The sequence below is a fragment of the Dermacentor albipictus genome, chromosome 2 (assembly GCF_038994185.2).
Source record: "Dermacentor albipictus isolate Rhodes 1998 colony chromosome 2, USDA_Dalb.pri_finalv2, whole genome shotgun sequence".
NCBI lineage: Eukaryota > Metazoa > Arthropoda > Arachnida > Ixodida > Ixodidae > Dermacentor > Dermacentor albipictus.
In genome coordinates this window covers 156,254,551-156,276,247 of record NC_091822.1, presented here as the reverse complement: position 1 = coordinate 156,276,247, position 21,697 = coordinate 156,254,551, and the positions used below count along the sequence as shown (strand labels likewise).

The 21,697-nt window shown below is 48.6% G+C and overlaps 1 protein-coding gene across 1 annotated transcript; it reads left to right on the top strand.

Annotated features, from left to right (window-relative positions):
• The first annotated feature begins 971 nt into the window (after positions 1-971).
• On the top strand, positions 972-21,192 carry LOC135915523 (T-box transcription factor TBX6-like). The gene is made up of 6 exons (XM_065448639.1): positions 972-1,225; positions 5,472-5,760; positions 12,425-12,619; positions 14,855-14,919; positions 16,865-16,920; positions 20,106-21,192. Exons 1-6 carry the CDS (start codon positions 972-974, stop codon positions 20,765-20,767), a joined length of 1,521 nt encoding a protein of 506 aa, XP_065304711.1. The 3' UTR covers positions 20,768-21,192.
• Positions 21,193-21,697: the final 505 nt, after the last annotated feature.

Sequence of the window (21,697 nt, the reverse complement as noted above, 5' to 3'; positions counted from 1 at the left end):
ACAGCTGGCATTATATATATATATATATATATATATATATATATATATATATATATATATATATATATATATATATATATATATATATATATATATATATATATATATATATATATTGAGGGAGAGGGGGAAGGATGCAGGGAGTGGAGGCTTGCCCCCTCCAATCAAAAAATGGTTGGTACGCCGTTGCCCGTCTTTGACGTATACATCCGTCAGCGTGTGATTGATAGTAACGCATACGTTTTGTGCGCATGCGTGACCACATGGATATATATGTACCTGCTGCTAAACAGTTGTAGGTAGCGCTTCCCTTCGTCTCTCCGTCCAGTGTTCGTGTGTGTGTCTATAATGCAGCTCTAATCCCCCTCGTCGGCTGCATACTAACTAGCCCATTCTGACGATGCACTCAATTCCCTCAACCATATAGACTATCTGTTCACCCTGCGCAGCCACGATGAAGGCCGAGGGCAAGGCGAACGAGCAGCCAACTCTCCGCGAATCCGTCTCCTTCGCTTTCTTTTTTTCTTCTTTAATATCTCAGAAAAGTCCATAGTGCTTGTTTGCCGTTAGGCATACTTTCGTCCGCTGCCATTTCCTTTTACCTTATCATTTCTACTACTTCAACTAAAACAGCAAAATACGCTCCTGTACGCTTTCCTTGACTTCTTTATTTGTTGGATCAGCACAGGGTAGCTAACCGGTACTTACACTGGCTAACCTCCCTGTCTTTCCTCCCCATTTGTCCCTCCCTCCCGCCTCTCTCTCTCTCTCTCTCTCTCTCTCTCTCTCTCTTATTTGTTGGCTTCGTAATGCTTCCCTTCGTCTCTCCGTCCAGCGTTTGTGTGTGTGTGTCTATAAGTCTATAATGCAGCTCTAATCCCCCTCGTCGGCTGTATACTCACTAGCCCATTCTAACGATGCACTCGATTCTCTCAACCACATGGTATACCTGTTCACCCTGCGCAGCCGCGATGAAGGCCGAGGGCAAGGCGAACGGGCAGCTCATGTTTCCCGGGCAGTTGCCATCCACGTGCGGCGGCGTCCACCCGGCGACATCGTCCAGCTTCCAGCCGTGGTTGGAGGCCACGCCCCCGCAGCCGGTGGTCCTCCACGCGCAGGTGCCGTGCGCGGCCCTGGCCGGCGTCCAAGTGACGCTGGAGAACCGCGACCTCTGGAGCAAGTTCTACGCCATCGGCAACGAGATGATCATCACCAGGCCCGGCAGGTGAGCGCCTCTCTGAGGGACGTCCGAGTGTGAGGCATATACGGACATAAACCGAAGGAGGTCTCATTGGTCGCGTGGTTGGGTGCCCACAACTAGTGCGGCTTTCAGCACACTGACTGACCGACTTACTGACTCGTTGATTTATTGATCGATCGATTGCAATCAGACTTGTACGCGCAAAGAAAAAGGAGTAACCAATTAAACAAAAATTACATTACGGGGTTTTACGTGCCAAGAGCGCTATCCGATTACGAGACACGCCGTAGTGGGAGACTCCGGAAATTTACACCACCTGGGGTTCTTTAACGTGGCACCTAAATCTACGTAACAACATCAAAAAAGAAAAAAAAAACAATTCGGGTATTCGTTACCCACCGACGACAAAAGTCTCCAAAACGCTGATCACAAGCACTCCGCCGGCGTGGCGCGTATACGTGACACGCCCGTCCTCTTCGATCAAGTGCGAACGCGGCAACGCGCTCAAACAATGCAACGACGGGACCCGGACACCTCGGCGACACGAACCGTGAAAACGCGGGCGAGAAGCCCGGGGCAACCCCGTCGTCAACGCAGGCACGTGCGGAGCAGCTCGTTCGACGCTCGGCGTCAGTTCTCGAAAAGCCCGCGGCGGCGAGACACCGCCACTTTTACGGCTCATCCCCAAGACCCCCGCGACACTTGGGCCTTTGTGAAGAGTTGAATGTCCCCCGACGCGTGTCTTTTTCGTCTCTGTATATCGATGACGGCAAAAAGCCATGCGAGAAGAGGGCAGAAGACGAAGCAGTCGACAACGGCAGACGATGCAGTAGCTTGTTTGTGCAGCAGACGACGCACCGTTCGAGCCGGCTTGTGTCGCGTCTCGTCCGTGGGGCGATTGGGGAGGGCTGCAAATGGATCCCGAAGAATGGGGAGGAAGCGGAGTTAAACAAAAAGGTGTCGGCGTCTGTAAAACGACCGCAACGAAAGCTTTCGGCTTCTCCACTCGCGTGCCTCTCTTCCGTCCCGAGGCGGAGCGAGTTTTAGTCTTTCTTCTGTTTGGGTTTGGCTTTTTTTCTTTCACTTCTGCTTGTTTTCTCCGCTTCGCGTCCATTTTCACGTTCTCTCGCGTCGCCGTAGCCTGGCGGCTACCGGAGCCCAAATGAGACGGGTGATTTCGCAGTCGTTTTTCCAGCGCGTCCTTTGTCGTTGGCTGCCATTTGCGGAGACCGGTTGCCGCCTTCGCATTTATCTTTCCTCCCCGACAATCCTGCGCTCGACGACCCCGGCAATCGTCCGTATACCTGTACAATGCATGCGTCGTCGTTCCGACCTCTGGCGCCGCACCGAGGCGGCGTATACAACGATCACGTGGGCGCGCTAGCTTTACATACGAGTGAGTCGACACTCCAGCGCGTTCAGCAAACATCGCAGAACACGTAACCTTCTCTAGCAGCTGCTATTCGGACACACCTCGCATGTTGCGGTTATCGCAAGTTATGCGTTGAAGGAAGTACTGACACGATATTTTGGACTTGTCGTTCTTAAGCGTTAAGTGGAGGTTCAAGCACTCTATAAACCCTCAAAATAATACTGAAATGCACCAGAACGCCCTGTATGTTTTTTCGCTAATTTAACTTTTTTTTTTTTACGAAGAAGTTTCGATGCACAGGAGATGCTTGACGTCTATCATCTGGGTGTCACATGACTTTATGAAAAACAGGCTCGCTCCGTTCATGAAATCTCAGCGGCTGTCACGCACTAGCCAGCCAGGGAAAAAAAAGAAGAAAGAAGAAAAAGAAAACACGTGTAGCATTCATATTTAAATAATTCACGAGCAACGTCGTCATACCTAGCTTTAGTGCGGCGCGAAGTTATTGACGTCACGATAATGTCGATGAGGCTGTATGGCGGACTTCTAAGGCGAAAAGATTTAGGATAGAATTAAAATTTAAATGTTTCCCGACCTTCGTACTCGTTGACTGTGATCCATTTTCATGGGAGAAAGCGTGTAGAGATTTTACGACTTCAAAAATGTCTCGGTATCCTTTCAAAGGACTTTCTACTGGGTCTTCTGCTTAAAATTCCCCTGCTGGGTCCTTTTCTGACGTCAGCAGGCTACTGAAACCTTTTTGCGATACGATTTGCTCGCGGCAGCAATGGCTGAATGTAACGTGTGTAACGTGCGAAATACTCGGCGAAGAGTTGTTTGCCCAACGTTGTCGCCACAGCTTTCCTTTCCCATAGTTCAGGAAACAACACTGTGAGGCGACTGTAATTGTTAAAATAATGACATGCTCTCAGTTTGTTCGCAATGCCGACTAAGGGGACATCGTTTCGTCGCGCCTCCTAAGCCGAAAACTCCTTGCAGCGCTCAAAATCACGCGTGTATCAACCGTACTCGCCTTCGTAAGGTTGACCTTGGAGAAAAAAATGAAATAAGCTATAGGAGGGAGGCATTACGTCACCGAACCAGCCTTCGCAAGCCAACTCTCCGCGAATCCATCTCCTTCGCTTTCTTTTTTTCTTCATTTAATATCTCAGAAAAGTCCATAGTGCTTGTTTGCCGTTAGGCATATTTTCGTCCGCTGCCATTTCCTTTTACCTTATCATTTCTACTACTTCAATTAAAACAGCAAAATACGCTCCTATACGCTTTCCTTGACTTCTTTATTTGTTGGATCAGCACAGGGTAGCTAACCGGTACTTACACTGGCTAACCTTACTGTCTTCCCTCCACTTTTCTCTCTCTCTCTCTCTCTCTCTCTCTCTCTCTCTCTCTCTCTCTCTCTCATTTGTTGGCTTCGTAATGTTGTGACTAACGAAATTTGGGCCCCTAGTTCGAATCCCTCCCCGCTCTTCTTGTCGTTCGTTTCCTGACAGGTTTTAATCAAGTCACACTTGGTCGTCTACTCCCTAGCAGATCTTTCTCACGATACACATGTACAAATTGGGTCGTTGGTTGTGAGGACCAGTAGTTGGACAACGATCGAGTGTCACTGGGGCCAACTCTCTCAGCGTATTCTAATTGGAATGCGAAGGGATCCACCACCCAGCGAGATCCGTAGGGTAACGTACACCTTCCAGAAGCGCTTGGGTTTAAAGTGGACGGAAGCATGAACCTGTGAGCTGTCTAGGTGAGCAAGAGACGCCTGGAGTATTGGCGAAAAAAAAAAAGCAGGGAAGAGGTTGATGCGACCGGATGTGTTACAGGCATAGCTGGCGGTAAACGAGGGAGACAGATAAGTTTTTGAGGAAGAAAAAAAATAAAAAGGAAAGATAACGGAGATGTATACAAAAATGCTGCAACGAATAACACGTGCCGAATACCCGATTAAGTTAAGCAGGCCTGCAGGTGCCCCCCTCCCCGGTGTCAGCGCCCCGTTTCAAATGGCATGCTATAAATCATCATGATCATTATCGGTAAGGAGGACGCCTCTCTAGCGACACTCCTTGTTCAATCGTACGGCTCATCATTTCGAGCCTCCATCTTTCTGTGAACATCAGTCTTGCTATGGTAGTGCGCTGCAACGTGCACACTTATTGCCCTGGTAGCATAACGTGCCCATACGGCACGTTGCTTGCGCGCCCGTTCTCTCTTTCCGAAGAGCCTGCGCCGAGCGCGTGCAGCTGTATAGCGTCGGTGGCGGTAGACACTATGCAAAACATACCGCAATGTGGTCACGTGTTGGACCGACCTTTCTTGATCTCAATTTTGCTACGCAATGATCCCTCCTTGTGGTTTCCTCCTTGCTCTACAAAGCTGACTCGTCGCGCTATTTCTTTCTTGTTCTTCTTTTTATCGCGAGAGAGTGTTAAACAGACACTAAAGATGAATATAAGGTTGAATTGAATTGATGAGGTCACACTTCTCAATAGTAAGACGACCAGTCAACACAATGTTAAGTTTTTCTCACAAAATCGAGAACTTTGGAAAAGATTAGTAAATCCTTGTATTTGTAAATCCATTAATGCCGCATAAGGATGAACAATTGATTGCTTGATCGATCGATCGATCGATCAATAGTGGTCGAACAAAGGATGTCTCAGACTAGAGTCAACGTTTTGACAAGAAGACCCGTCTCTTTCGATTTGGTATAACCGTGGACAAATGTTCATTCTTTCCCTTTCTTTCTTTCTTTCTTTCTTTCTTTCTTTCTTTCTTTCTTTCTTTCTTTCTTTCTTTCTTTCTTTCTTTCTTTCTTTCTTTCTTTTTTCTTTCTTTCCTTCTTTCTTTCTTTCTTTCTTTCTTTCTCTTTCCTCCTGGCAGGCGCATGTTCCCGGTGATGCAAGTGAGCGTGAGCGGCATGGAGCACAGCTGCTACTACATGCTGCTGCTGGACCTGGTGCCGACGGACAACTTCCGCTACCGCTTCCTGGGCAACTGCTGGCTCCCCGTCGAGGCGGCCAACGACTGCTCGCCCGAGGACTGCGTGGGCGGCGATGGCAGGCCGTTCCTGCACGAGAACGGGCCCTGCCTCGGCTCCCAGTGGATGGCGAGGCCCGTCAACTTCGGCGCCGTCAAACTCACCAACCAGAAGAGCAACACTGCGCAGAAGGCGAGCGACCCTCACTTGTTTTGTGAGGACACGCGCAAGCACGCACGCGCGCACGCGTGCTGAGAGTGAGTGCGCTGTGTATACTCCTCTCTCTTCCAGGCCATCGGCTAGTTAGTCAGTTCTAGTTAGTTCAGTTAGTTCTAGGTTATTGAACTAGCCGGAGTTCTCGAGATTGCGTCGGAAAATTTGCAGAGTACGACGCACACACGAGCTGGCAGAAAGGAGAGCTTCGGATTTGTAATTGGAACGTGCGAGGAAGCGTAATTTTCACATTTCAGTCTGAGAAGAGCTAACATAACGAACATGCGCTGTCGGTGTTTTTTTTTTTCGTTTTCTTTTCATTAAATCTGTTTGTGGCCTGCCGTTCTCAAAATTCCGAGGCATAACTTCGTAAAGAATGAAAGACAAGGTATGAGCAACTTTGGCGGTAGAGACGCGGTTGGGCATGCGTGGTTCGGAATTTGGTTTGAAATTATTTTTGCCGAAGCGACGTCTAACGTCGATACGGGACGAACGACGCCGGTTTCTCTGCCCCGCGCGGTCTCCTTGACGGCTTTCGCGCTAAACATTTCTCGGCGCCAACCGCGAGAACGCGGCCGTGCCACAACTCGCACGTTCGTCGTCGTCGTCTTCTTCCACAACCGGCTCCGTTGTGCAAAAAAATATCATCATCAGCAGTGGCTCGCGCGTCGTCGTCTTCCACAGCTGGAAAAAAAAAAAATGTGCCCGGGATGTTGACAAAAAAAAAAAAATTGCTCCGGAGGGATGAACGCTGTTGGCGAAACGCTAGTCTATGACGATGCGTGTCGAAACGTCCGTGCATATGTACAAAGTAAAAGAAAAAGTAAGCAAATGAAAAAAATAAGGAAAGAACAAAAAAGGAATATATTAAAATTTTAACAATAAAAAATATAGAAAATTTCAAATACAGGAAACATTGAACGAAGTTAGGTGCTTGCGCCTTTATTCAACCAATATAGCATAACCAACGTAAAGAACTTATTATAGCTATTGAGCAATACGGCTTCGCTGGTCTTCCATCTTCATACAGCGCGAGTGCCTCCATGCACGCCTGCGGGCTTGTGTGCAGTCGTGTGTTTCTTTGAGCTGTGCGCGTTTGTACCCTGTGCTCGGCTTTTCACCTTGGTTTCTCCAGCGCTTAAAAACCTCAAGGAATGATGACGTAATATTTTTGTCGAAACTGTGCTGCGGATGGATGCGCCCTGGTTGCAAGTAAAGACGCAAGTGCGAGTGGAGCAAGGGGAGGGAGCGGTGTTTCTAAGACGCTCTTTAAGCATGCGTATATGCCGGCCCCACATAACCCAGGTTCGCTCTACGAGTTTAAAGTTTACTCCGTATAAGTGGTTATGGCAGGAACAACAACAACAACAATAAATTGGAATCTCAATACAACGAGATGAGAACTCGGATCTCTTTCCCCATTATTTTTCTTCATTAATATTCTTTATTTATTTATCTATTCCGAAGCATTCTTGTCGAGTTCAACCCCGATTTCCGTGATTGGTATGCAGCCGCATATCCGCTCGTTCTCGTGACGCCGATACCGAAGATCATGAGAGAGAGAGAGAGAGAGAGAGAGAGAGAGAGAGAGAACTACTTTAATAAATATGCCTGCAGAGTCGGTTAGGCTCCCTCCACGCAGGGAGGACAAGCTTTTACCGCGACGCGGCCACTGCGTCAGTCTCGTGCATTGTGCTCCTCGAGGTCTTGGTTACTCGCTACTGCAGTCAAAACGAAGCGGGTGGATACACCCATGGGGTCACGGGGTATGTGTGACTGCGTATGTGCCCCGAGGGCCAACCGGATAGTGTCCATCTTCAACGTACCCTTCATGACGTCAACTTCGCTCACTGCAAGTATCACAACAAAAACAACATCACGCCGACACGATGGCATTCAAGTAATGCGATTTTTTTCTTCCAAATGAGGGTAGTCGTCGATGCTGTGTTTTTTTACAGCGAAGCTCTTAAGGGCTAGTTCCTCCCGGGATCGTCTCCGCGTGTTGACATAAAACTATCATCCTGAGGATTGCCTCCGATGTCGCCGTCTTGTTTCACAGCTGGCTAGTTGGCGCCCCTCGGTACCATCGCGCTCTTGCCACTGCTCCCGCGTTCGTCGTCGTCATTAATTAATTATTCATTAGGAAACGCAAAGACGTAACCAATATTACAGCGTACACTGAAGGTGACAAGGGCCAGTTCCCCCAGGATCGTGTCCGCGTGTAGACACAAAAATCCCCAAACGAGGGCCGATCCCAGAGACAGTGCAATGCCGGGCCGACCCGCGGTGGAGGTGCAGTTCGGCATGGAGGGGCCAACATAAGAGCTTCGCTGGTAATCCTTCTTCAGAGAGTGGAAGAGCACCGAGCGTTCTTTTTATGCGAAGCATATAACGAGAGCTCAACCCAGCTCCTCAGGCGCGGCGGTGTCGCCTTCAATACCACGTGACACCGTGACGTCACGACAGAGGAGAAACGGGGCTCCAACTCGCGCCGTCGCTCGCGGCGTCGCGGTGGTATATAAGCAGCTGCGCTTGCCTCTGCTAGACACTCACGAGGTGAGATGCCTCCTGGAGACAGAGCTGCTCGTTGGAATGAGAAGCGAAGGTTGCGGCGTGCTACAGAGACTGTTTCTAGGTGGCTTTGCTACGGCGCAGCGACTACGCGCCCCGCATCGGACGCGGTGAGCGTCGAGCAACGCAGCGTTCGGCGCGACAACGAAATGTGCGCCTGAGCAAGCGCCGCACGCCTGAGCCGACGCCGACGACACCGGCTTTTCTGCGACACGAGCTCCTTAACGCTGTCGCGTTAAAATAAAGGCTAGTATGCTTCGCATCCTGGGCTTAACCTTAGCCAAGCCACAGCCAGTTTTTTTTTTTTTCGGCACTCAGAAAAGCGCGTTCTCGCCAAATAGGATCTTCAAGATCGCGTTCTCGCTCCTTTAGGGCTTTGCATGGGAGATGTTGAGCTAAGAGGCTTTCGCTGCTACCGAAGCAGTTTGCGAAGAGTGCTCAGATTTTCTCGCTGAACAGATAGCGAAAAAGTATTTTTCTGAAGCCTACAGAGCTAACCAGAGTAACTGCCATGGTCTTGAGCCACTACGTGTACGCTTGCGCGTGTACGCCTCGGCTCTATAAGCGTAAATGGCGGGGGTCTCTTCCTGAAACATACATTCGTCAACTACAGTAGAACACCTCTACAACGAACGCTGCTAGAACTGAATAACCTCTGTGACAACGGAATGACTCAGCGAAGTTTTCTGAGCTGTGCATGCGGTGCGCGACATATACAACGAAGTGACCTGCGTAGCCAAGGGTTTCGGAGGCTCCAGGCACTTCGTTTGCAGAGGCGTTCGAGTGTATTACACTTCGTTGACACCACCCACGAGGCTGCGCGTGACCTCACCGACCGCGCTTCCTCTATAAGGAGCACTGACTCCCCTCCTCTCTACGGTCACAGGGACGCTCCCGCTACTCACAACGAGATTACTAAATATTTCTACATGTCTAGAAGGGTCTTTCCACCCCCTCACCCCAAGTTGAATAGGGCGCAAGCCGTTTCGCTTAGGCTCCTACAGACCAACACATATCCGTGTCTGACCGCTCTCCACGAGGCTTACCCCGACGTGTATCGCGACGACGCCTGCGCCGTCCTGCGGCCAGACCTCCACTCTACCTCACATGCTCTGGGAGTGCGGGTCGACATACCCCAAGTTGATCAAGGAGGAGTGGGACTCGCTTCTGCGTAGCCCCGCTCTAGAAAAGCAAATCCTGGCTGTCCGGCGTGCCCGCGACCGGGCCGGTGGGCTAGACCTGCCGGTCCCGACGTGGGACTAGCCGGGTGCGCGACGAGTTCGGGTCCTCGCCGGACCTACAATAAAGTTTATTCACTCACTCACTCACTGCCACGTGTACCTCCCATCCCACATAGCACGAGCTACATAGCAGAGCGCTAGCTTCCATTCGGCCGCCAGACTTTAATTCATCGCGGCACGAACGGGGAGCGTGTCAGTGTGTGCCGTTCTCGCCTCGTCGCCGCTAACGTTTTGGGACGTTGTGTTAATCTGCGCCCTCGCCTTCGGTATCGGCCCACATTCCCGAGTCTTTTTCCTCGTAGCAGAAGGCTTCGAAGACGCTGCGAGACACTGCACCGCCTTAGGGATCGCACAGGTTGAACCGTTTCGTTCCGGAGTTAATAAAAGAAAACACTTTCTTAATGTCGTCGCTGTTATACCGCCATCGTATTCATCGTCTTGCTTCTGTCGTCAACACAGGCTCGCTTCAAACATAACTGCTTGTGTTGCTTTAGACAAGCCCGTTGGTTCATCCGGTAACCCTTTGAAGAAACCCAAATGGAGATGGATAGCCAGCTACGTGCAAATGTATTCCCACAGAGCCTGGGATCTGCCGAATGTCTTTTTCTTTTTTTTTTCGCGCGAAGCATTCTATGCCTTACTCGACGCACTTTGCGGCAAATGTCTTGGCAGAGTCCTTTCTCGCCTCATGTTGGATATCGATAATCAAAGAAATGCATGGCCTACAATGGAATCGAAATGTTTATTTCGAGCACAGTAGTCTTATGCTCTAACCATTAGGCCACGATCACGTTTTCTTTATTTTATTTATTACCAGTTTAATTATACATAACAAGGACGTTTTTAGGATTAAGCACGCTTCAAGAAACAAGATGGGCAAATGTCATGTCTTAAAGAACGTCAGCTAGAGTGCTCGGCTGGCGACACGAGCTGAAAATTCTTTCAACGTGGCACGCACCAATGTGTCTTCCGCTCTTCGGCATTCATTTTCTGGCGCTCTCCTTGAAATGCTCCCGTGCTAAGTTCCCGTAAACTTCCGCGTGTTTAAACGGCAATTCTGCACTTCCATATGCTTAGTAGGCAAAGTAACATAGTAATGTCGAAAGGCGTGCCGTTGTCTGTTTCTCAAGCAGATAAATAGATTCCTTCAAGGTGAAGCGTGTTCCTTTCTTTTTTAATCGTTCCCTGGAATCGCACCCCGAAGAAAGACGGCCTTTCATCATTCAAGGGGTATCATGTGCTCAATCGTTTCATCCCTCTTGCATAATAAACAACGTACACCGCAAGATGTACGAAAAATGACTTTTTTGGGGTAGCGTCCCCGTATATCCAAATTAAAGATAACTTTTTAATGCCTGCCGAATCAGGTGTTTTATTTGCTGTTTTAAGGACATATACTTTTAAGACTAGTTGTGGTAGGACAGAGTCGCAGATGTCATGCGTCAAAACCTCTTTTGAGTAATGTGACTCAAATGGTCAAGAGATAACCGTATACCCACATAATTTTACAAGCCAAATCAACGTACTTTAAGAACACCTGTGTTCTTCCTGGCATTTGGTCTGTCGTGGCAATAGCATATGGTAGTACTATTTCCAAGCGAAGCTGACAGACCGTGCTCAAGAAAGGGGTTCACACCGCAGCGCGCAACCCGCCGCAGGAGACTACTAATTACGCGACTAGATGGTTTTCCCTGGTGGATCCCCTTAGAAATACCGCGAACATTCGACGTGTCTTTAGAGTACTCACCCTGGAACAGTGCATATTTGAAGTACTCAGACTAGAGTTTTGCCAGTAGCTAACAGACACCTGTAGCACCGGCCAAAGTCGACTTTCTTTTGAGACGTTTGGCACGTGCGTGTGTCATGTGGCAGTTTCTCGTGTTCTCTCCTCGCGACAGCTCACGTTTTCAGACTATGGACTGAAGTGTCTTTCAAGAGCTTGCCGCGTTTCCCGCTAATTTCCACGTAGCAGACAACGCTGCGTAGAAACTGTGCGGCTCTGTACCGCCTTCGCGATCGTCCCAGGCCGATCTTCTTCTTCTTCTTCTTCTTCCTCTTCTTCTCCTTCTCCTTCTTCTTCTTCCTCTTCTTCTTCCTCTTCTTCTTCCTCTTCTTCTTCCACCGCTGGCTCCGATACCGCTCGTCGTGCCAGCGTTCCCAGACTGCACCCTTCCCCTGCGAAGGCGCTGACGGCACTGGTCCCACCGCCAGTCGGTGCGGTGATTTCGGTCTCTAATTCTTTGCCCTAATATATCGCGAAATGAAAACACGTATCGAGCTGCGCTCAAATTTTGCATTACCGAGTATCGTAATCGTCGGAATTTTTTTGTTTCTTCTTCTACTCTCTCTCTCTCTCTCTCTCTCTGTCTGTCTGTCTGTGTGTGTTTTCATTCAGCTTTTTTCTGCTGGAAGGCGGCCACTGCTGCCAGTAATCGAACGCTCAACCAAAATGCAGTCGCCAACGAGCTTTCACGCCGGTTTCTACTCGTAAGCTTTACTTACCTGCATGCCTTAGTCTCCTCAACCTGTTTTAAAAAAAATCTCCACGTTCTGTATTGGGGTAAAGGGGCGGAGGAGAGTGCACGATAGAAAGACGCGCTCCGAAATAAACAACGCAGAGGTTCTCTCTTTTTTTCAACACCTCGAATGTCGTGTATAACTCGTTCGATAAAGAAAGAGAAAGAACGCTCCGTAGTGCCTGACCGTGCAGTACCGTACTCCAACGCTCAAATTGTTAGCTCCCTTGTTATCATTATTATTTTTAGGCACCTAATCGAACCAGCCGATTCTTGGCCAATCCTCCACTGTGGGTATGTGCCACGCCCACTCAGGACAACAACAACAACAACAACAACAACTACCGTACTCGTTCGTTGCAGATGATGCTGCAGTCGATGCGCAAGTACGTGCCGCGGGTGCACGTTTTCGCCGGCAGTGACGTGCAGCAGCTCGACTACCGGCGCTTCAAGACGTTCGTGTTCCCGGAGACCGGGTTCATCTCGGTCACCTCCTACCAGAACGAGCAGGTGAGAAGGAAGGAGAGACTGTGCGCGCGCAGTCTGCATATCGCGCGGAACCGCGCCCGCATACAGCGCGGCTGAAGTTGCAGTCGGACGCAGTACACTGTAAAATAACTTACACCCTAAAAAGTTAAAAATGGTGTAATTGTGTCTATAACTCACACCCTCAGGGTGTCCAATACATAGATAACACCCTAAGGGTGTGAGTTATAGACACATTTACACCCTTTTTCACTTTTAAGGGTGTAAATTATTTTACAGTGTAGCGACGCGGTGGGGGTCAACACACAACCGCCATCACGCTTTCGCAGCGCCGGCTGGTGGAGGGCGAGGACCACCCTGTCCTGCGCGCGATCGCAATTCTGACGTCACGCGACGTATACAGTCACCCGCAAAAGTTTAAGCGGCACGGGCTTCGCGACAAACGCGGATTTCTGCTCCGTTAAGGCGTGGCGCACTTCTAATTTTTGACGGATCGCAGTGTAGTTCGCAAGGACTGCTACGGATCAACGCTTTTAATTAGAGGCTACGTGCGCAGGCTTCGCGGAAATTCGGCTCTTTCGCGATTCCCGCGTCTCGCAAAATTTTGCGCCCGACTGTACGTGCGTCACGCAGCGGCAGCTGCTAAGAGCCATAACCGACGATCGTGGACGAGGCCGCCAGGTGCCAGAGATTCGCAAACAATCTCCGCCACAGGCGGACGATGAAACGTACTACCTGTAAAATTAAATTAAATTATGGGGTTTTACGTGCCAAAACCACTTTCTCATTATGAGGCACGCCGTAGTGGGGGACTCCGGAAATTTCGAACACCTGGGGTTCTTAACCGTGCACCTAAATCTAAGTACACGGGTGTTTTCGCATTTCGCCCCCATCGAAATGCGGCCGCCGTGGCCGGGATTCGATCCCGCGACCTCGTGCTCAGCAGCCTAACACCATAGCCACTGAACAACCACGGCGGGTCGTACTACCTGTAGGTGAAGAGGAGGCGGAAAAAGAAAAGAGGGAACGACCGGGAGTTTAGCGAGGGTAAAACCGGTCGGCTACCCTTAACCGGGGCAGGGCCTACAGGAAACTTAAAGACGATGCAAGCAGATATGATACGCGTTAAAGAGAGGGGGAAGTTACGAGAACGCAGGTCCAACGCACGTTAGGATCTACGTGAAGCGGAGCTCTCGAGAGGCGGTTCACTAAACTTCTGTAAACTGTTCCGTGTTCTGAAGCGCCTCTTGCAGCATAGAGCTTCCGTACCTCAACCGGTAAATCTATCTTATACCACGATCGAGAGTCAATTTCTATGCTCTCTGCAGCGAGTGCAGTCGCAGATGTGGTAGGTGCCTGATCGTCTTCTCGCAGCCGCAGTTGAAGTGAACATATATAACATGGGGTGAACATCGGTATGGCATGCAATGGACAGCAGATTTTGGAAAGCCTGCTCAAGGTTTCAAGAGCTGCTGGCAGTTAGCTTCAATTGCAGACACGGGACTTCGCGGTATCGCAGACACTGTTCACACTGTTCTTTCTCATCTCCTGTGGGAGATAGTATGTGCATCGTAATCAGGTCGTGACTTTGGTACGTAGAACCCCAGGATTTAATTTAATTATGGCATATGGCGCAATTCTTGCCTCTCACAAGCTGGATTTCTTGAAGAGGCGGGTACTATCAAGGACAGGATATTGTCGCGCGCACTTTGCTTTTGTTCTGTGCCCGTGACCGTTTTTTTTTTTTTCAGGATAATCGTTGTTATGGAGGTATCGCTCGGCGCCAGGCCTGCCTGTTGTATTCTGCCATATTTGGAATTCCTTTATTGTTGCTGCCAATTCTATAGCGAAAAAGATAATTGTCTAATCGATATGCACAAGCACTGCACGCATACTCTCGTACATTCACGAAGGCACGGGAGACGTCTGTATACAGCGGACGCGTTCTTGCAACCCGCAACTTTGGTTTCGACGACGGACGATTATTGTGCGCGCCGTTGTTGTTGCGCTTAGATAGTTGCGTGTCTTTCTAGGGGCAAATAAGCCCGACGCAATAAAATGTTAGCATCCTAACACTAGCTGTTGGTAGTGTCATCACTTAACAAAAAAATGCTTCTTTAAGCGCAGTGAGGCCTCGACTTGGTGAAAAAGCGGCGTTATTCGCCGCTCAGGCGCATTGCTTAGGTGGCCGCTATAACATATGTACAAGGCTGTCATCGGAATGTGAAACTAATCGTACTCATAATTGTTGTTTTTCAGATAATTGCGCTGAAAATACAGAACAATCCGTACGCTAGATCGTTCTGCAGCAACACTGACAGGAGGTAAGAAAAATTCTGCGCGACGAACTCACGATGTTCATTCATTCATTCATTCATTCATTCATTCATTCATTCATTCATTCATTCATTCATTCATTCATTCATTCATTCATTGAATCAATGAAACAGTAGACGAAACAGCGGAATGCTGTTCAAGGAATGAAACTTGTGTTGTCATTCATTCATTCATTCATTCATTCATTCATTCATTCATTTAGTTCGTAGGACAGAAACTTTCCAAAGCGACGGTAGACACTCCCGTATTCTAGAAACTTTCCTCCACTCAAACTCCACCTCAGCTCGGCATATTAGATTGCAACGCCGCCCCACGACATAAGTGCTCACTGCGTTTCAATAACTTTACAGTAGGACGTTCTCGCTGGCCAGTTGGTTCATGCTTCAAGGAAGGTTCAAACTGCGCCAAAAAAACAACAAAAAAACGAGGACAAGCGGAAGGAACACACAACACACCACAAGCGCGGTGGTGTATTGCGCTTGTGGTGGATCTTCTGTTCCTTCGGCTTGTACTGCTTTCTTTTTCGCGCAGTTTTAACCTTCCTTAAATTTTTAATGACGCACGACAGTGATCCTTGAGTGCCTCCTTCAGTCAAGGGGCACTGCACTGTGCTCAGCTCGGTAGAGGTGGAGGAAGTACTTTTAGTCGAGGTTCGTTTATGAATGCGGGGTTTACAGGGTCGAGAGGTAAAGCACCGCAAGTGCTTGCGACGAGCCGGCATTAACGTTACAATCGTGCGTACTTACAAAAAAATTTCCCGCATGTAGGATTTGAGGCCGGTGACGTTGTTTTCGCTTCTATACCTCAGGCAATTCTGTACCGCTAACATGCACACGCAGTACGCCTTTTTTAAATTTTACTTGAGATCAATGTCATCCTATAGCAGAGCCCAAGGGCGACGTTGCCAACCCAAGCTTAACATTGAGGGGAAATTAGCCTTTGTAACGGTCGCCAGCGAGTGAAACTGGGAAGGCTTGAGATGCTTCGTTCACAGCTCGCGTTGACGAACAAAAATATTGCGCTACAAATAAAAGAAAGGTATAGGTATGCTGACGTAATTCGATGTGGAATTAAATCTGATACATTTTGTGTGCCAAAGTGTGGCGTAGTAATTACCTGGAAGGGGTCGCCGATCTTGACCTTTTTGTCATCGAAATATCGGAGTGACACATATTTTGCGAACGACGGCCACAGCGCACTGATCGCGCTCACGACCAAAACAGAGTACGTTTCATTTGGAAGCGCAAAGGTGCACAAAGATGCACAAAGATGCACAAAGATGCACAAAGAAAGATGCACAAAAATACCTGATTTGACGAGCCGTACGTCCACAAATTGTAGCAGTGTTGTATTTAGTATATTTTCCTCGAAGAAAGCTTAGTAGAATAGATGCAACTGCCCTGCGAAACGCGCGCAGTGATACTTCTATGACCGGACTACTTGAGGACCTTTCGCAGCGTTACCTGCTACATATTAGACGGAGCGGAGCGTAGGGCTGTGACATTGATCAATTAAATATTCGGGTGACCGTGAATCATGATTCATTAAAGATTTTTTAAAATCAGCTTTTATTGCTCAATTGTGCCTCAGCCTAACGATGCCAGCAAATACAGTTTGTATGGTAATACAATCCGTTGTATAAGCTTGTCCAGAACGTTGTGGTGGGTGTCGACATTTTTATTCTGTTTTAATCTTTCTCCGAGGTATTGCAATTTTCGTCTAGCATAGTACCGGTGTGCTATGCGATATATGGGTAATGCCTACGGATACCCAGCAAGACTGCACATCAAGCAGCTATTTAATGCAGCTAACACTGTAGATATTCACTGTTCCGTTTTATATTCTGTGTGTAGACATAACTGTTGTGTTTCGTTGACATAGCGCACTAACTTGCAACCACTTTCTTCTGTTCTTTTTTTATTTCATCTTTAGAAATGCTCTCAAGCGTTTGATGGCGGAAGAATCAGCGTCCGACGAAGACACGAACGGTAAGCGTTCAACGTCTTTTTTTAGTCGTACTGCCGTGAACGTTGATTTATGTGCGACGCTGAGCACTTTCCAGTTGAAGGCGCTGCCGTTGCTGGAAAATGGAGCATTTAGCGAATTGTAACTTGCCGCTTGATCACAAACGACCACTCGGGCACCGGTCAAGCACGTACACGTACAAACAAGTGCACGCACGCGCACACACTAACACACACACGCACACGCAAACATGCGCCCAAGTGAATGCGCACGCGTAGATCGCTGTTGAACGCCACTTCGCCGCAGCATAGGTCTTTATGCGACAAAGCACGCTTTCCGAGAGAAGGTGTAATTGAAGCTGAGGAATGGGAGTGTCAGCTTGGAGCTTTCAGATCGTGTAATCTGTCCTCGTGAGGTTGAGAGAAGCCTGCTCACGAAGATAAGGAAAGATTCTAGAGATAATAGACGCACCGAGTCTCCACACTGTGAGGTGTGCAATGTGACCGAGACTATAGGTCATGTGCTTTGTGACTGCCCTAAGTTTGTGGAAGAACGTGATAGGTTGGTCAAGGACCTTACGCGTCTCGACAGCGCACCGTTGTCGGAGGATGTTATTTTAGGCTCTTGGCCAGACGATCAGTCGAGTTTCAAGGCCATCAAGGCATTAGTGAACTTTTTAAACATTACGGGCCTGGACTGCAGACTTTGAGCGTGCCAAACTGCTTGCCATATGTTCTACATCTTCCTTCTATCGTCATCGTCACCCATCATGCACCTCTTTCTTCCCTCTTTCTTTCCCTCTTCCCCTTCCCCCAATGCCGAGTAGCTGGCTAGAGGAATATACCTCAGGCCCATCTCTCGGCATTTCGTGTCATTAAACTTCTTTCTCTCTTCTCTCTAGAGATAAAAAAAAAGAATTGGCGATATCCAGTGACCTGGGGGGAATATGGCCGTCTCTGCAGTTGTGATAAATCATCGTACAGTTTTAGCATAGCGGTGATGCGGTAGTAGCGTAAACGTATGCCAAAATGCGTAGTGCGCGAGCAGTAGCACTGGCGGTGACATATTGCGACATAACGTTTATGCACAGCGCGGCAAACACTTACCGCCGAACCGCCGACCGTACTCCGCTTGCACATGCTGAAGTAGAGCTGTCAGTAGCAACGTCGACACAAAGATACTTTCGTAACTATTATTTTCAATGCGAAGCATGGATGTAAGAAAGAAGTAGGAGGGAGCAATGTGCAACACGAATGAAACCGAAAGGGTGGCCCAGCACGTGATCGCCACGTCAGAGCGCGCGATATGTTTTTTTTATAGCTCTACAGGCAAAACCATGGCAGAGCAGTCGAACAAGTGCGCACAGATTTAAAAGAAAAAGAAAAGCTACCGGGAACCAACTATTCTCGGCCAATACACTAAGGCTCGGAGGTCACGTGTCGGACTGACATTTCGAGGGAAATAGCGAAGGGAGTGGCTTCACGGAGAGCTGGCTTGCCGAGGCTTGTTGCGTGGCACAATGCTCTCTCCTAGCTTATTCCAATCTCCAATGCTCTCTCCTCGCCACTCCTGTTGTGGCATATGTCTGCCAATACACATGTACGCTAGTGCGTCTTAACTACTCTCAATCTGGTTATTAGGATATATATTTTTTTGCTTGTCCGCAAGCTTCTTACTGTTCATGGGTTACCGCATTATGGCGAAGCCGTGGACGGCAGTAGCGAAAGTTGGCAGCGACATATAGTGACTCTTTGTTCCACCACAGTGCGGTTGGAATTATTTTCGTGTTGAGCAAGTATTCATGGCGATGAGAACAAAGCATCACCGCAAATTTTTTTCTTCTTCTTCACCATCTTCTTCGTCCAAGAGAAATCGACAAAATCAGTACAGGTTAACGATCATGTCGCTACCGATTCTTTACACCAGGTGTTAAGTTACCTTTGTGCCACAAGATATGGCTAGCTACCAGCGTTGCTGCTACTACACAACCCCCCAGTAACACTTATTCGTGATTGGTAATACGTATAGAGACAACCTAAAACTGCCTATTAGCGAGCTTTAGCATGTCGACTTTGGCTTGTTCGCAGGCGTATTGCCGTTCATCGAATGCCAGCTTACCAGATACGTGACCAGCTAATTAGTGGCGCCACCTTTCTCATTTTTTCTTTTTTTTTATGCTCTGAGCCTCTTGATATATCTTCTTATCAACGTCGTTGAATTTGCAAGCTGTATGTCTTTAAGCAGAACTTGAGAACGAACTTCTTCGTTATTTCATCATTAGTAAACTTAGTTCCCATGCTTAGTTGCCCGCTGCCCTCCCACCATAAAAATATTATGTACATACATATCTATTCCAGCGATGCATTAGACTTAGTTTGCCACCAGTATAAGCTTGATGAAGCTTATAAACTGCAACGTACGGTATTTCACGTTACGGAACTGCTACTCCACTGTAAGCGATTTTGCAATGGTGTCGAGTTTGTGTTAATTTCGCCATCTGCATTTATTCAATGTTGAAATGAAATCTCCACCACACAGTTCTTTAGGCGATACGCTTCCATACAAACCAGCCAGGAATCTTAACTGGCGACCTCACGGTCAGCAGGTGCACGCGAAAGTCGATGAGTGGCTCGCCGTGGCGTTTCAATGCCCGAGACACTCCGCTGCTGATCACGACCTTAATAGAGAGTTTATTATTATTAGCCTGCCCGTAGACATAGTATGTTTCACGCAATACCGGAACACTAGAAACATCGATGGCCGCAGCAGCGCCGCCTTGTGAGACTGCATGTTTTTTTCAGCAACGCGTTATAGACTTTTTGAGTCGCGTTATTGTTCTCCAAGTAGTGGGAAATACGGAAGAAAATCCGCGATATGCCAATCATCTGCCCGTATGCTAATGATGGCGATTTTGCACCAGCAGTGCGTAGAGCATGGTTGTTGTGATTATAGCTATGCCTCTGCTGTAGTTGATTTCAGTTGTGAGAAGGTAGCGCCACCTACGCTACCGGGCTCATCTGTTTCTCCGGCATTGCGTAAAAAAAAATGTAATGTCTTTACGGACAAGCTCAAACCACCAGCCCGGGTTGCAAAGCCAGTTCGACCTAGCGGTTTGAAGTCAGTTGCTTATAGCAGGGCAGTGTAATATTGCAAAAAACTTTGGCGCCACCAAAAGCCTTACCTTTTTTTTTTTTTTCGCTCCTTGCAGGTCACAACAGCGCAGCGCGACAGTCGTCCACGACCGAAAGCCCCGAAACATATAACAACTCGCCCACGACGTGTAGCACTGCGACGTCATTTCACCAGCGCTTGACGAGCATGGGCCCGTCACTGAGCGGATACGACGTGAATACGGCTCCGTCTTTGCCGCCAACGTACGCTCCGTACACCTGCTCGACGCCGTCTCAGTCCCTCTTCGGTTTGCGCGGTGCCTACTCGACCGGTCTGGACTGGTACTCGCCGCTGTACAACCTAGCTCAACAGCTGTACTACCCTTCCGCACCTCCTTCGGCGACGGCTGGATCGTGCCGTCCGTACGTCCCTTCGCCGTACCTGAACGCGTCTACGGCACCTGTGATGTCACCGTTCTTTCTACCGGGACTCGTCGGCGGTGGCCAAAGCACCAATTCCGCATCCATGCCTGTGCCTTCAATCCTGCCGACGTCGTCTGCTACACCGATGCCGCGCACTGTACCGGCGTCGTCTGCTGCCTCGTCGTCGTCTGCTCAGTCGAGGCCGTCTGCGACGCCGGTGACTTCGACGTCGTCGCTGGCAACAGTGTCGTCTGCGACTGCGGTGTTTTCCGCCTCGCCACTGTCATTCAGTACCACGTCAGCGTCTCAGCATGCCAAAATTAATTCGACACTGTGAGCGCGTTCGCTTTTTGCAGTGAAGACGCTGCCATCGTGTTTGAGTCATAAGAAACCATGCGAGCAGTATAGAAGAGAGTGCTTGTAATTGACGCATGCGCTACACGCCACATGTGCCTTGTTGCCACATACCTTGAGAGCCAATGTCTTATTTTAACCGTCGCAGAGTATTTACCAACGCACCGCGGACACACCTTCTCAATCGATGCTATGAATTAAGTTCCCTTTTCGGTGTCCGCGTCTAAAGCCCCGATATGATATGCAAACATCGTATCTCCATGTGCCGCTCTTTTGACGTTTTTGTGACGCGTTATCGCTTTGGCGTTTTCAAACGCGTTTCAAAAGCCTTGAAGCGGATTTTCTTGTTTGAGCAACTAGTACTGCGAATGCCAATGTCGAGAGATAAACGAGAAGAAAGGGGGCTAACCGAGGGGCCCGATTTTTATTAGTCATATCATAAGAAGCCAACAAACACTGACACCAAAGACAACATAGGGGAAATTACTTGTGCTTAATAAATGAAACAAAGAAAGATAAATAATGGAAATTAAAGTGGATGAAAAAACAACTTGCCGCAGGTGGGAACCGAACTCACAATTTTCGCATTTCGCGTGCGATGCTCTACCAATTGAGCTACCGCGGCGCTGTTTTCCGATCCACTTTCTTGGGTATTGATGTGTCCTAGTAGAACCCTGGGAGTGTCCCCAGTAATGTGCAGTAAGTGTCCCAAGTAATTTCCCATATGTTGTCTTTGGTGTCAGTGTTTGTTGGCTTCTTATGAAATGTTGAGAGATGTGTGACTGCTTCGTTTGTTATACCGTGCAGCGCGCTTCCATAGTATGACGCGCCTTTAGGAGGCGGCAACAGAATAATATATGTTAAAATCAGTTGGCACGAATTGTGTGAACGACGTCCTTTTCACGGTGTTAAC

What these genes read in the sequence shown, in the direction of transcription:
- LOC135915523 (XM_065448639.1), top strand. Translation starts at nt 972, where the DNA reads ATGAAGGCCGAGGGCAAGGCGAACGGGCAGCTCATGTTTCCCGGGCAG. An exon ending in CCTCCTACCAGAACGAGCAG is followed by an intron (nt 12,620 to 14,854) that starts GTGAGAAGGAAG and finishes GTTGTTTTTCAG; the next exon opens with ATAATTGCGCTGAAAATACA. An exon ending in GTCCGACGAAGACACGAACG is followed by an intron (nt 16,921 to 20,105) that starts GTAAGCGTTCAA and finishes CGCTCCTTGCAG; the next exon opens with GTCACAACAGCGCAGCGCGA.